The 15,480-nt window shown below is 48.0% G+C and overlaps 2 protein-coding genes across 5 annotated transcripts in view; one reads left to right on the top strand and one right to left on the bottom strand.

The window, feature by feature from the left end:
* LOC125454338 (desmin-like) overlaps positions 1-8,457 on the bottom strand; it is a 121,587-nt gene extending 113,130 nt beyond the window's left edge. For all 3 annotated transcript variants that reach the window (XM_048535000.2, XM_048535002.2, XM_048535001.2), the window contains exon 1: positions 7,747-8,457. In XM_048535000.2, coding sequence (XP_048390957.2) covers positions 7,747-8,075 — 329 coding nt within the window. In that variant the 5' untranslated portion in view covers positions 8,076-8,457. The remainder of the gene's footprint in view (positions 1-7,746) is intronic.
* A 4,793-nt stretch (positions 8,458-13,250) lies between these two features.
* Positions 13,251-15,480, top strand: part of LOC125454335 (ATP-binding cassette sub-family B member 6-like) — a 221,157-nt gene continuing 218,927 nt past the window's right edge. Inside the window, exon 1 of one of the 2 annotated variants that reach the window (XM_048534992.2) lies at positions 13,251-13,336. The gene's annotated coding sequence lies outside the window, so the exon portion shown is untranslated. Of the gene's footprint in view, positions 13,395-15,480 lie in introns of both variants that reach the window. The other variant, XM_048534991.2, reaches the window with a different exon arrangement.

Genomic DNA, 15,480 nt, shown 5'->3' with positions numbered 1-15,480 from the left:
TGTTCTTCCTACTCTAGTACCATTGGCTTTTCATAGTCAAACTGTTTATACAGAACCAGAATCAATCCACAAATAGTAGAGTATATTTTTCCGCAATCAACAACAATTGCCTTTACATACCACTTCTAAAATAATGAAATATCCTAAGTCACTTCACTGGAGCATTTGCAAACAAAAGTCAACATCAAATAACTTAAGACATGAGCACAGGTAACTAAAAGTTTGATTAAAGGTAGTTTTCGAGGAATGTCTTAATAAAGGAGAGAGAAGTAGAGAAGCAAAAAGTTTATGGATGGAATTCATTAAATTTAGGGCATAACCTGACATCATTGTGTCTGTAATCCTTCAGGCGTGAGATGGTGGTTGAGTAACAGGGCTGCAAGCAAGTTTTTGCCAGGGCCGAACTGCTTCCCTTCTTTATTTCACTTTTGCTCCCGCTGTTTTGTTTTATTTTCATTTTCTTTGTGTCTTTTTCTGTTCTTTTCTGTGGTGGGTTGGTTGGCAGCACTGGCGCAGCAGCAAGAGCAGGCTGTGTATAGAGTGGTGGATGTGGCTTCTCCTGGCAACAGGAGGCGGTAGCGAGGACACGCTCCCACAAATCAGAGGCAATGACAGCAAGGACACCCTCCCAGTGACAGCAGGTGGCGGCAGCATGGCCATTCTCCCAGCAACATATGGATAAGCATATGGACGTACGTGGAATAGTGTAGGTTAGATGGGCTTCAGATCGGTATGACAGGTCGGCACAACATCGAGGGCTGAAGGGCCTGTACTGTGCTGTTATGTTCTAACAGGTGGCCAGTGGCAGACAAGAGAATTCTCCTGTCATTTGGGGCTGGTGGCAGCAACAGCAAGGTCATTTTCCTGGTGTTCGGGACCATTGGCAGCAAAGCTCCTCCAACAACCAGGGACAGTGGCACCAGCCTCATCAAGATGGCGGTGCCAGCCAGGCAACATCTGTAGCTGAAATGGGACTCTTGGCCCAGCAGGAATCTGGCTGGCAGCGGAACCAGGGAGTCTTGGATGCGGGGTAAGTATGGGCCCAGTAGCGAAGAGATGGTGCCTAAAGTGGGATGATTTCTATGTTGGTGAGTCTGGAGCAGGCGAGTGAAGGTCTCCCTTGAGGCTAGACTCTCCTAAAACGGTAAACAACTTCTCTGCATCTGGGCAGGAGAAACAAATTCCCTAGACCTTTCAAATTTCACGAATTTTGTATGTTGCAATAAATTTAGACAAAGGAGACCATATAGAGGCTAGTAAATAAGACAAGAGCCCAGGGTGTCAGGAAAAAAATACTGGGATGGACAATGATTAGCTTTCTTGCAGAAGGCAGTAAGAGAGGATATAAGATGGTAGCTGGTAACGAGTGGAGCTCGGCAGGGATCAGTGAGGGGGCCACAACTATTCACATTATATATTACCAATCTGGACAAAGAAAATTAGGGTACTGTTGCTAGGTTTGCAAATGACGCAAAGATAGAAGGGGGGCAGGTAGTGTTGGGAAAGCAGGGAGGCTGCAGATGGACTTGGACAGGCTGACAAAGTGGGCAATGTGGAATACAACATGGGAAAGTGTAGGGTTGAATTGTGGCATAGGCTATATTCTAAATGGGGAAAAACTTCAGAAATCTGAACCACAAAGGGACTTAGGAGAGATGATGGGAACTGCAGATGCTGGAGAATCCAAGGTAATAAAGTGTGAAGCTGGATGAACACAGCAGGCCAAGCAGCATCTCAGGAGCACAAAAGCTTACGTTTCGGTATAAAGGGGCTTAGAAGTCCTGGTTCAGGATTCTCTTAAGGTTAACACACAGGTTCAGTAGCAGATAGGAAAGCAAATGCAACATTCACATTCATTTCAAGAGGGCTAGAATACAAGAGTACAGAAGTACCGCTGTTACTGTATAAGGCTCTGGTTGGACAGCATTTGGAACTTTACGAGTAGTTGGTTCAGAGGAGGTTTACAAAATGATCTCAGATGAAGGGCTTGTCGTATGATGGGTGGGAGCGATTTTACTGAAATTTACATAATGCTGAGAGGCGTATGTAAAGTGGATGTGTAGAAGATGTTTCCGCTAGTTGGAGAGATTAGAACCGAAGGCACAGCTTCAGAGTGAAGGGATGACCCATTACAACTGAGGTGAGGATGAATTTCTTTAGCCACTGTGTGATTAAGCTGTGGAATTCATTGCTACATTGGTGCTGTCGAGGTCATGTCATCGAATATATTTCAGACGGAGATAAATAGGTTCTTGATTGGTAACGGGATCAAGGGTTACGGGGAAAAGGAAGGAGAATGGAGTTGAGAAACATATTAGCCAAAACTGAAAGGCGGACCAGACTCAATGGACTAAATGGCTTACTTCTGCTCTTGTATCTTATCGTCTTAGGAGCAGTAAGAAGGCAGTGGCAGACATTAAGGTGGCAACTCATGACTCAGAAAAAAAAAATTCCAATAAGAAGGAAAGTCTCTAAAAGAAGGATAAGCCAACCATGGCTAACCAAGGAAGTCATGGAGAGTCTGTTAAGTTGAAAGAGAAGCCTGTAATGAAATCAACATCAGTGATAGGTCCCAAGATTGGGGTAAATTCCGAATCCAGCAAAGGTGGACTAAAGGAGAATAATGACAGAGAAAATCAACTATGAGGGAAAACTGTCAAGGAATATAAAAACTCACAAGAAGAGCCTCTTTAAATCTATAAAAAGGAAGTCACAGTGGACATGGGCCCCCGCAGAAAATGAATGTGCGGAGACAGGTTTGGAATTCAAGGAAATGGAAGAAGAGTTAAACAGATATTTTGTTTCAGTCTTTATGGTGGAAGATGCTTCGCACATCCCAGTAATGCTAAAGCATACAGGGGAGGAATTGAACACCATCATTATCAAGAAAGAAGTAGTACAAAACAAACTGGTTGGACTAAAGGCAGATCAGTCATCAAGCCACAGCATTGTACAGCATGAAAACAGGCCCTTCGGTCCAACTCATCAATGCTGACCAGATATCCTAAATTAATCTAGTGTCATTTGCCAGCATTTGGCCATATCCCTCTGAACCCTTCCTATTCATGTACCCATCCAGATGTCTTTTAAATGTTGTAATTGTACCAGCCTCCAACACTTCCCTTGGCAGTTCGTTCCTTACATGCACCACCCTCTGCGTGAAAAAGTTGCCCCTTACGTCCATTTTAAACCTTTTCCCTTCTCACCTTAAACCTCTAACCTTGAGATTAGAATAGATTCCCTACAGTGTGGAAACAGGTCCTTTGGCTGAGCAAGTCCACACCACCCCTTGAAGCATCCCACCCAGACCCACCCCCCCATAACACACACACCCCTGAACACTACGGGCAATTTAGCATGGCCAATCCACCCAGCCTGCACATCTTTGGACTGTGGGAGGAAACTGGAGCACCCAGACAAAACTCACGCAGACACAGGGAGAACGTGCAAACTTTGCAGAGACAGTTACCCGAGGCTGGAATCGAACCCGGGTCCCTGGCGCTGTGAGGCTGCGGTGCTAACCACTGTGCCACCGTGTCGCCCTTTAGTTTTGGGCTTCCCCGTCCCAGGGAAAAGACCTTGCCTATTCACCCTATCCATGCCCCTCATGATTTTATAAACCTCTAAATGGTCATCCCACAGCCTGCAAGGAAAATAGCTCCAGCTCATTCAGCCTTTCCGGACAGCTCAAACACTCCAACACTGGCAACATTCTTGAAAATCTTTTCTGATCCCTTTCGAGTTTCACAACATCCTTCCTGCCAAAGGTGGTCCAACTAATGTCCTGTACAGCCATCACATGACCTCTCAACACCTATACTCAATGCAGTGACTCCTCTGGCCCTTGATGGCTTACATCCTAAGATCCAAAAAGAAGTAGCTAAAGAGATAGTGGAATCATTGGTTGTAATTTTCCAAAAATTGTTGGATACTGGAGAAGTACCAGAGACCTGAAACACTACTAATGTGACACCTCTATTCAAAAGGGGAGGGAGGCAAAAGCACGAGTAACTGTAGGCACAATTAGTCTAACATCTGTTGTTGGAAAAGTATTTGAATCAATTAAACAAGATAGCAATAGCAGAACATTTGAAAATTCATAATCTGACCAAGCAGACTCAGCAGTTTCCACGAAAGGGTAATCATGTCCGATTAATTTAGTACAGAAACTCTCAGTGAGCGTGTATGGGGGAAAGCAGCAGTCGCATTATCTATGGACTTCCAGAAAAGGGTTCAACAAAGTAACTCACAAATTTAAGTCATAAACATGTGATAGTGAGGTGTCAACATGGTGAAGCTACCAAACAGGACTAAAGCCATAGAATCATACAGCATCGAAATAAACACTTCAGTCGTATCAGTCCCGGCTGACCATGTTCCCAAGCTAAACTAGTCCCACCTACCTGCACTTGGCCCATATCCTTCTAAACCTTTCCCATTCATGAACTAATCCAAATGTCTTTTAAACACTGTAACTGTACCTGCACCCACCACCTTCTGAGGCAGTTCATTCCAGGCATGAACCACTTTCTGAGTATAAAGAAAATTGTCTCCCAGGTCACTTTTAAATCTTTCTCCTCTCAACTTTAAAATATGCCCTCTAGTTTTGAACTCCCCCATCCTAAGGAAAAGATGTTTTCTCTGCCCCGCATGATTCTATAAACCTCTAAGGTCATCCCTCAACCTCCTACACTCCAGTGAAAAATATCACAGCCTTTCCAGTCTATTTTTAAATCTCACACGCTCCATTCCAGCAACATCCAGGTAAATCTTTTCCCTCCTGTAACAGGACAACCATAACTGCACACAATACTCCAGAAGAGGTCTAGCTAAAGTCCTGTACAAATCTCAACATGACGTCCCAACTCCTATGCTCAAAGGTCTGACCAATGAAGGCAAGCATGCACACATGATTACAAACCCACAGCCACTTCTATCTAGAAGGATAAGGACAGTAGATACATAGGAACACCACCCCCTGCAAGTTGCTCTCCAAGCCACCCATCGTCTTGACTTGGAAATATGTCGCCATGTCTTCACTGTCACTGGGTCAAAATCCTGGAATTCCCTTCCTAAGGGCAGGCAGTGTGGGCCATCTGAGAGCAGGTGTATTGCAGCTATTCAAAGAAGGCATATTATTATGACCTTCTCAACGGCAACTAGGGGCAGGCAATAAATGCTCATAGCCAGCGACTCCCACAAGTAAATTTTTATAAAGTGCTCGCTGTGTTGGAGTTAGCATACCGGTGTGGACAGAGCATTGGCTCATGGGTAAGAAACAGCAAATGGATATAAAGCGCTGTTTTCAGATTACTGATCCATAACCAGTGGGGTTCCACAGGGATCGGTGCTGCGGTCACATCTGTTTACGATATACGTTAATGGCATGGAGAAAGAAAGTGAATGTACTTTGGGCAAATTTGCAGACAACATGAAAATATGTCAAAAGGCAGGTTGTGAGAGGGATACCATTGAGTTTACAGAGATATTTATAGGTTAAGTAGATCGACTGAATATTAGCAAATGGAAAATAATGTGGGAAAATGTGAAGTTGTTTGTTTTGGAAGGGACAACAACAGTATTTCAATGGAGAAAAAATGCTGACACAAAGGGACTTGGGGCACTTGTGCATCAAACACAGAAAGCTAGCACACAAGTATAGCAAGTAATCAGGAAGGAAATGGAATGATGGCCCTTATTTCAGAGGGATTGAAGGATAAGACTAAGGAAGTCTTACTGCGACTGTACAGGATCCTGGAGAGACCACGTCTGAAGTATTGAGCAGTTTTAGTATCCTTATTTAAAGGTAAAATATCATTTCATTAGAGACAGTTCTGAGAAGACACACTAGGATGATCCCTTGTATGAAGGGATTATCTTTTTAGCCAAAATTAAACAGGAAGGGACCCTATTCACTGGTGTCTAGAAGAATGAGAGGCAATGAAATATACAGGAATCTTAAAGGGCTTGACAGAATAAATGCTGAGAGGATATTTCTCTGCATTGGAGAGGCTGGGAGTAGAGGGTATAGTCTCAAAATAAAGAGGTGCCAATAATGGCTGGGATGAGAAGGAATTTCTTCTTTCAGATATTTGAGAGTCTTTGGAACTCCTTGCCACTGATAGCTTTGGGGTAGACTCCTCGACTTCTTCCTATTATTGCAGAAGTATCTTTAATAAATACTGCCATCTCTCTATTCCAGACTGTTTTCTGTTTTATGCTCCAAACCTATCTTAGATTGTCACACATTTCCCTCATATTTTCTCACCCGCTCCATATAGCCCTAAATTGAAAGAGATCAAAACTCCTAATGTGTCTTAAATATCCTCTGCCTTCTTCTTTGAACTGCCTTCATTTCCATGTTATTTATTTCTCACATTCACCTTACACATCTCCTTTATAATGCTTCACCCTTTAGTTTTGTTGCTGGTTCTATTTTGGAGTAAAGTTCATGTTAATTTCTCCATGTTATGATTTAAACCACTATCGTTTTGGGTTCACACATTACACCGATTCCAGAACATGTGAATTATAGATATTTTCAATCTGAAGCATGGGCTCATAGTCACTTTTCCATATGTTTGCCCCAAATTAATGGACTGAGGGCCTCTACTACGCTGTGGAGTTCTATGAACAAACAATCTAATCCAGATCTTTAACTAAGGCTGCCCCGTACTAAATGTATATTTTAATCATTATTACTTTAATAACTTGCATCATTCTCGATGTCACAATCACTACTGACACTACTGTCAGCTCTGTGTTTCCTACTGAACCTGTGTTTAAAGATTTACTATTTAGGTTCAGATCATGAATCACTATTTTAGGATTAGGGAGTTCTGTGGTTAAGAGTTACAGATAAATTATGGCTGATAGGCTTAGGAGTTGTGGTTAAGGTTAGGAGAATGTGATTAAAAGGTTTTGTCAATGGCTAAGGTTAGAAGTTGGGATTCAATGGTAAGGAGTTAGATCAGTGGTTTGGGGTTAGCTGAAGAAAGACTCATGGCCACTGTAGTATCAATGCACTTTGCAAGCAAGTAAACATTTTTAAAAAAATATAATCACTATTGTGATTTAGGAAACATGGCAGCGAATACACACATTCAAAACTCCCACAGGCATCAAAATGACAATAACTAGAGATAAATGATGCTGATGAAAGCATAAATAATGACCAGAACACAGGATATAACTCATCAACTGTTTTTGAAACAGTGCCACAGGACTTTTAGACCATAAGACATAGGAGTGGAAGTAAGGCCATTCGGCCCATCAAGTCCACTCCGCCATTTAAATCACGGCTGATGGGCATTTCAACTCCACTTTCCCTGCGTTCTCCCCATAGCCCTTTTCTTGTCAGGAGACCTCAATTTACCACTTCATCCAGGAGGATGACATCTCCGAACACTCCCTCTGTAGCACACTGCGAATGTCAGCCAGGTTACGTATTGAGTGGACACCTCGTGGTTAGGATTGAATCGGGGACAAGATTCAGTGTTAGTGTTCTGCTGGGGGTGAAGGATCAGTGGTTAGTGTAAGAGAGAGTTGAAATAGCATGAATGGTCGGTAGTTATGAATGAGTTGCTGCGAAGGGTCAGTGGTTAGGGTTAACTTTTTGAAGGGTCAGTGGCTGCTGGGTTAGAAACTTTTATTGGCACCAGGATATTCACCTGGGCTACCCATCACCCGCTGTCCCGACCAGACCCCTCTCCAGAACCTTGCTGTTCCTAGGCTGGGCTCACCGACCTCTTCTTGTACTTCTCCTTATCTGCTTTGAGACAGTTGAGCTCCTTCTGCTGCTCCTCCAGCCGGAGCTTCAGGTCACACCTGGCCTTTTGGAAGATGGCTTCGACGCGGCAGTTCTCTTCCTTCTCGGCCAGCTTGAGCTCTGCCAGCAGGTCCTTGTTTTTGCGCATGAGACTAAGGATGGTGTTGTTGATGTATTTGGCGAAGCGATCATTGAGATCTTTAAAGCGCTCCTTGCCATCCTCAAGGCCATCATGCAACTCCTTCTCCACCTGCTCACCGGTTTTGTCGGGGTAGCTGGCCACCGGCCTCTGGCAGCTCGAGTGCATGTCTCCGCGGTCCGAGGGGCGGCGGAGGCCGTCCTCGCTCTCCCTCCCCGCCGCTAGAATCCGCTGTCCTTCCTCCCAATATAAAACAACACGTTACCGTTAACTCACGAGGGCGGAACGGAGTTTCAAAGCCTCGCCAGTTTGCTGGGGGTTTTTTTTTGTTCAGTCAGCGGGGGATTCGGGGGTGTGAGGGCGGGGCTGGGATCAATTTGAAGCCTCACACATGCGGCCGCCTCAGCCTCCGGTCAAACCGCCTCGACGCCGCCTGTTTACTTTTGTCCGCCTGGCAGCCGTTACCACCCGGGCTTCGCGCTTGCGCGGTCACACTCATCGGGCAACCTCGCGATTCAACAAAGCAAAACAAAGCGCAGCCCAACCGACACTGCCCCTCCCCCACGGCCCCGCCCCCAAACTGGTCATCCACAGCACGGCCCCGCCCCTATACTGCCCCACCCATAAGACGGACCCCACATTGGCCCACCCCCGCCACACCACTACACGGCCCCGCTCCCAAACCGTCGCCGCCCCCATCCAAAATATACTACAGAGATAACGGGAACTGCAGATGCTGGAGATTCCAAGATAATAAAATGTGAGGCTGGATGAACACAGCAGGCCCAGCAGCATCTCAGGAGCACAAAAGCTGACGTTTCAGGCCTAGACCCTTCATCAGAGAGGGGGATGGGGTGAGGGTTCTGGAATAAATAGGGAGAGAGGGGGAGGCGGACCGAAGATGGAGAGTAAAGAAGATAGGTGGAGAGGAGAGTATAGGTGGGGAGGTAGGGAGGGGATAGGTCAGTCCAGGGAAGACGGACAGGTCAAGGAGGTGGGATGAGGTTAGTAGGTAGCTGGGGGTGCGGCTTGGGGTGGGAGGAAGGGATGGGTGAGAGGAAGAACCGGTTAGGGAGGCAGAGACAGGTTGGACTGGTTTTGGGATGCAGTGGGTGGGGGGGAAGAGCTGGGCTGGTTGTGTGGTGCAGTGGGGGGAGGGGATGAACTGGGCTGGTTTAGGGATGCAGTAGGGGAAGGGGAGATTTTGAAACTGGTGAAGTCCGCATTGATACCATATGGCTGCAGGGTTCCCAGGCGGAATATGAGTTGCTGTTCCTGCAACCTTCGGGTGGCATCATTGTGGCAGTGCAGGAGGCCCATGATGGACATGTCATCTAGAGAATGGGAGGGGGAGTGGAAATGGTTTGCGACTGGGAGGTGCAGTTGTTTGTTGCGAACTGAGCGGAGGTGTTCTGCAAAGCGGTCCCCAAGCCTCCGCTTGGTTTCCCCAATGTAGAGGTAGCCGCACCGGGTACAGTGGATGCAGTATACCACATTGGCAGATGTGCAGGTGAACCTCTGCTTAATGTGGAATGTCATCTTGGGGCCTGGGATGGGGGTGAGGGAGGAGGTGTGGGGACAAGTGTAGCATTTCCTGCGTTTGCAGGGGAAGGTGCCGGGTGTGGTGGGGTTGGAGGGCAGTGTGGAGCGAACAAGGGAGTCACGGAGAGAGTGGTCTCTCCGGAAAGCAGACAGGGGAGGGGATGGAAAAATGTCTTGGGTGGTGGGGTCGGATTGTAAATGGCGGAAGTGTCGGAGGATAATGCGTTGTATCCGGAGGTTGGTAGGGTGGTGTGTGAGAACGAGGGGGATCCTCTTGGGGCGGTTGTGGCGGGGGCGGGGTGTGAGGGATGTGTCGCGGGAAATGCGGGAGACGCGGTCAAGGGCGTTCTCGATCACCGTGGGGGGAAAGTTGCGGTCCTTAAAGAACTTGGACATCTGGGATGTGCGGGAGTGGAATGTCTTATCGTGGGAGCAGATGCGGCGGAGGCGGAGGAATTGGGAATGGAATTTTTGCAGGAGGGTGGGTGGGAGGAGGTGTATTCTAGGTAGCTGTGGGAGTCGGTGGGCTTGAAATGGACATCAGTTACAAGCTGGTTGCCTGAGATGGAGACTGAGAGGTCCAGGAAGGTGAGGGATGTGCTGGAGATGGCCCAGGTGAACTGAAGGTTGGGGTGGAAGGTGTTGGTGAAGTGGATGAACTGTTCGAGCTCCTCTGGGGAGCAAGAGGCGGCGCCGATACAGTCATCAATGTACCGGAGGAAGAGGTGGGGTTTGGGGCCTGTGTAGGTGCGGAAGAGGGACTGTTCCACGTAACCTACAAAGAGGCAGGCATAGCTGGGGCCCATGCGGGTGCCCATGGCCACCCCCTTAGTCTGTAGGAAGTGGGAGGAGTTAGAAGAGAAGTTGTTGAGTGTGAGGACGAGTTCAGCTAGGCGGATGAGAGTGTCGGTGGAGGGGGCCTGGTCGGGCCTGCGGGACAGGAAGAAGCGGAGGGCCTTGAGGCCATCTCCATGCGGAATGCAGGTGTACAGGGACTGGACGTCCATGGTGAATATGAGGTGTTGGGGGCCAGGGAATTGGAAGTCCTGGAGGAGGTGGAGGGCGTGGGTGGTGTCACGGACATAGGTGGGGAGTTCCTGGACCAAAGGGGAGAAAATGGAGTCCAGATAGGTGGAGATGAGTTCGGTGGGGCAGGAGCAGTCTGAGACGATGGGTCGACCAGGGCAGGCAGGTTTGTGGATTTTGGGAAGGAGATAGAAACAGGCCGTGCGGGGTTGGGGAACAATGAGGTTGGAGGCTGTGGGTGGGAGGTCCCCTGAGGTGATGAGGTCGTGAATGGTGTTGGAGATGATGATTTGGTGCTCGGGTGTGGGGTCATGATCGAGGAGGCGGTAGGAGGTGGTGTCGGAGAGTTGGCGTCTGGCCTCGGCGATGTAGAGGTCAGTGCGCCATACTACCACTGCGCCACCCTTGTCTGCGGGTTTGATGGTGAGGTTGGGGTGGGAGCGGAGGGCTGCCCGTTCTGCGGGGGAGAGGTTGGAGTGGGTGATTCCCCTACTGCATCCCTAAACCAGCCCAGTTCATCCCCTCCCCCCACTGCACCACACAACCAGCCCAGCTCTTCCCCCCCACCCACTGCATCCCAAAACCAGTCCAACCTGTCTCTGCCTCCCTAACCGGTTCTTCCTCTCACCCATCCCTTCCTCCCACCCCAAGCCGCACCCCCAGCTACCTACTAACCTCATCCCACCTCCTTGACCTGTCCGTCTTCCCTGGACTGACCTATCCCCTCCCTACCTCCCCACCTACACTCTCTCCACCTATCTTCTTTACTCTCCATCTTCGGTCCGCCTCCCCCTCTCTCCCTATTTATTCCAGTTCTCTCTCCCCATCCCCCTCTCTGATGAAGGGTCTAGGCCCGAAACGTCAGCTTTTGTGCTCCTGAGATGCTGCTTGGCCTGCTGTGTTCATCCAGCCTCACATTTTATTATCTCAAAATATGCTACAACCAACTTTGCCCCTCCCCCAAGGACACGCCCCTCCATACGCCGCAACAAACCACGCGACCATCAGCGCGCGAAAATACGACTTTTTCGCGCGCTTTTCTCGTCGAGCGCGCACATTGAATGCAGGTTCCCTAAACGCGTTCCGCACTCGACCACCAGAACTCAACACCCACATCCCGTTCCTCAACACCCGACCCAGGGGCCTCAACACCCACATCCTCCTCCTCAACACCCACACCCCCTTCACCAACACCCGACCTCAACACCCACACTCCCTTCCCCAAATCCCAACATCCAAACCCCAGACCTCAACACCCACATCCTCCTTCTCAACACCCACATTCCCTTCCCCAAGTCCCAACATCCAAATTCCAGACCTAAACACACACACACCCCTTCTCCAAATCCCCACACCCAACCCTGAAACCTCAACACCCACATCCCCTTCCCCAAATCCCAACATCCAAACCCCAAACCTTAACATCCACATCCCCTTTCCCAAATTCCCACACCGACCCTTAGATCTCAACAACCACTCTCCCTTCAATTCAATACCTGACCCTCAGACCTCAACATGCGCAGCCCCTTCCCCAAATCCCCACACCTGACCCCCAGATCTCAATACCCACACCACTTCTCAATCCCAACACCCGAACCCCACCTCAACACCCACAGCCCCTTCCTCAAATTCCAACACCTGAACCCCAGGCCTCAACACCCACAGACACTTTCCCAAATCCCCACACCAGACACCCCAGAACTCAACATCCACACATCTTTCCCCAAACCCCCACACCCGATCCCCAGACCTCAACAGCCACACCCCGTTATCCAAATCCTCACACCGACTCCAAAACCTCAACATCCACACCACCTTCTCCACATCCCAAACAGTCATCCCCCAGACATCAACACCCACACCCCTTTCCCAACCCCCATACCTCAATATCATTCTCCCTTGTCCAATCAAATACCTGTCCCCAAGACCTCAACACCCATAACCCCTTCCCAACCCAACATCATCCCCCAAACTTCAGCACCAACACTCCTTTCCCCAAATCCCCACACACAACCACCAGGCCTCAACACCCTCTCCCCCTTATTCAATCCAATACCCATCTTCCAGACCTCAACACCCTTACCCCCTTCTCTAATCCCAACATCCATCCCCCAAGCCTCAACAACCACACCCCCTCTCTAATCCTAACACTAGGCCCCAAATCTCAATACCAACACCTCCTTCCCCAGTCCCAAGAACTGTACCCAAACTTCAACTCCCATGCCCAAACCTTAATGCACATAGCCCCTCCAACAGCCATCCCCAAAGTCCCTCCACCGACACCCACATCACCTTTCCCAATTTCAACAGCACCCCAATCCCCTCCACAATCACCTAACGTACTCCCCCAACATCCCTGAGCTCCATTACCCAGGTGCCAACCCCACCCCAGCAGCTCCACTTTGCCACTGCACAACCCCAGCCTTCTCGCCCGTTCCCCTCACATAAACCCAAACTTTCTGCAGCCACTGTGGTGAAGAGTAAGACTGGACTCGAAAGACTAGCTCTTCTGTAATCCCAAGGCCTGCTGAATTTATCCAGCATTTTCCGATGTGTTTTATTTCAGGTTTCCAGCGTCGGCAGTAGCTAATTTATTATTAAGGCACGTGTTCACAGCGGCACCCTGCTCCCAACCTGGCGCATGCGTATACCATGACCCTCCACCCCGGCATCACACCTGTTATTCAGGCGCATGCGCTGGCCTTCCCTTTCCCTCCCGGCAAATAAGACGCATGTGCGTTGGTCACAGGCACCCCCACTTCAAGCGCATGCGCTCAGGGCACGGATGCCTCCTCGTTCGGCGCATGCGCCCTGATTGAAGCGTGTTCGCGCTACTTTTCTCTGCACTCCGAGTCTTGAGGGTAAAGGTCTCAGTGAAATAAATCCTCGTGTTTTTTTCCTGGTATTATTAGATTAGAGGTAGGACTTGTTTATTCTAATAATACGGGTTCATCTTCAAAACGTTTACATGCGAGTTACCAGTTGATGCCGTGTGTTGATGGCACTGGTTTACCATCGCCTCACCTCCCCGTCAGCCCTCCGCAAAGGCCGTGCCTACGGAATACTTTGGCCCACTCGAACTCGACTCCCAATGCCTCCCCACGCAATCACAGAAGGTGTAACACATCCTCATTTACTTCCTCCCTTCTCACTATCCAAGATCCTAAGCACACTTTGCAGCCGAAGCATCAATGTGACATAGACATTACTGAATTTAGTTTTCTGTATTCGCTGCAGATAATGTGGTCTCAAGTACATTAGGGAGATGAAACCGGGTGATTAGTTCGTAGACCGTTTATGTTCTGTTCACAAAATGACCCGAACTTCCAACTGCCTTCCACTTCAACACACCAAGATGTTCCCTAGCGAATATATCTTTAGGGGTTACTGTAGTGCTCAGCACAGTGCTTGGTGTTCTGGAAGAACACCATCTCATTTTTTGCTTTAGTGACCCTGCAGCTTTAAGGACTCAATATCGAGATCAATAACTTTAGCACCTGAGAAATTCCTTTTTTCATCCTTCCCCACACCAGGACCTTGGCATCACGTGGGCTGCTACCACAACCAGCCCATTGACAACCTTCTGATGAAGCATCTAGGCCCGAAACTTCAGCTTTCCTGCTCCTAAGATACTGCTTGGCCTGCTGTTTTCATCCAGCTCTACACCTTGTTATCTCAGATTCTCCAGCATCTGCAGTTCCTATTATTTCTCATTGTCAGCTACTGATTGTCCCCGTTAACAGTAATTGATTCTCCTGGCTGACCTTTAGCCATTAATTTGTCTGTCAACTGCTTTGTCTCTCTCTTTCTGGCTCCATCTCCACTTCTCCCCATTCCATCTTCAGCATACATCTTTCCTAACTACAGTTATTTCAAAAGAAGGGTCCCTGAACCTGAAATGTTAATACTTTATCTCCATGGATCATGCTAGACCTGCTAACTTACTATTTATATTTCAGATCTGCATCTCTTTGTTTTCTTTTAGTTTCCTACAAGAATATGTTGTGTATCCAACAAGGGATCAGGCTATTTGGATTTCACAGTGTGTAATGTGGAAGGTTTAAAAGCTGATCACCTACAGTGTGCAAACAGGCCATTCAGCCCAACAAGTCCACACTGCCCCTCCGTTGAGCATCCCACGCAGATCCATTCCCCATGTCTAGCCTACCTAACCTACACATCACTGGGCACTATGGACAATTTAGCATGGCCAATCCACCTAACCTTAACATCTTTGTACTGTAGGAGGAAACCCATGCAGACACAAGGAGAATGTGCAAACTCCACACAGACAGTCGCCCAAAGCTGGAATTGAACCCCAGTCCCTGGCATTGTGAGGCAGCAGTGCTGATCACTGAGTCACTGTGCTGCCAAAATCTTTGAATTAATCTTCAAATGATCTTCAAAATAAAGAGAACATAACATGATAGAATTTAGATAGCATTTAGTTTGAAAGTGAGAAACTCTGCTTAACATATCTAAGAGTAATTATAAATGAATGAATGTAGAGCTACTGGAATGGACTTGGAAAAACATTTCACAGCAATAACATTTGAGGAACAATTGTAATCTTTTCAGAAAATAGTTCATAGCTCTCAGCAAAGGCATATTCCAGTGAAAAAGGGGGAGTCTTGTAATGGGATAAGCCATTTAACCCGTTAACCAACATTTTTCTGCACTTGTCCACGTTATGGACAAGAACCTCACGCCTACTGAATAAAGACACTAGCTAAGGCACCCCCAAAGCTAAGTTGTGGATCCCAATACCTGTCTCAGTTATAATTACATCCCTGCTCCTGATCATGGACCAAATTTGATGTATTTAATCTAAAGAGTATGACTATCTTTTCAGCAATGTCCCGGTGACTGTCCTCCTCCCTGATATGTTGCAGTATCTGCAACTCAGATTCCAGCTTGTTAAGTCTGAGCTGGAATTCCTCGAGCAGCCAGTACTTACTGCAGGTGTGGTCACTATTTATTGCACCAGTGTCCTGCAGGTTGTACA

Source organism: Stegostoma tigrinum, chromosome 7 (genome assembly GCF_030684315.1).
Source record: "Stegostoma tigrinum isolate sSteTig4 chromosome 7, sSteTig4.hap1, whole genome shotgun sequence".
Classification (NCBI taxonomy): domain Eukaryota; kingdom Metazoa; phylum Chordata; class Chondrichthyes; order Orectolobiformes; family Stegostomatidae; genus Stegostoma; species Stegostoma tigrinum.
This window is presented reverse-complemented; position numbering and strand designations above follow the sequence as displayed.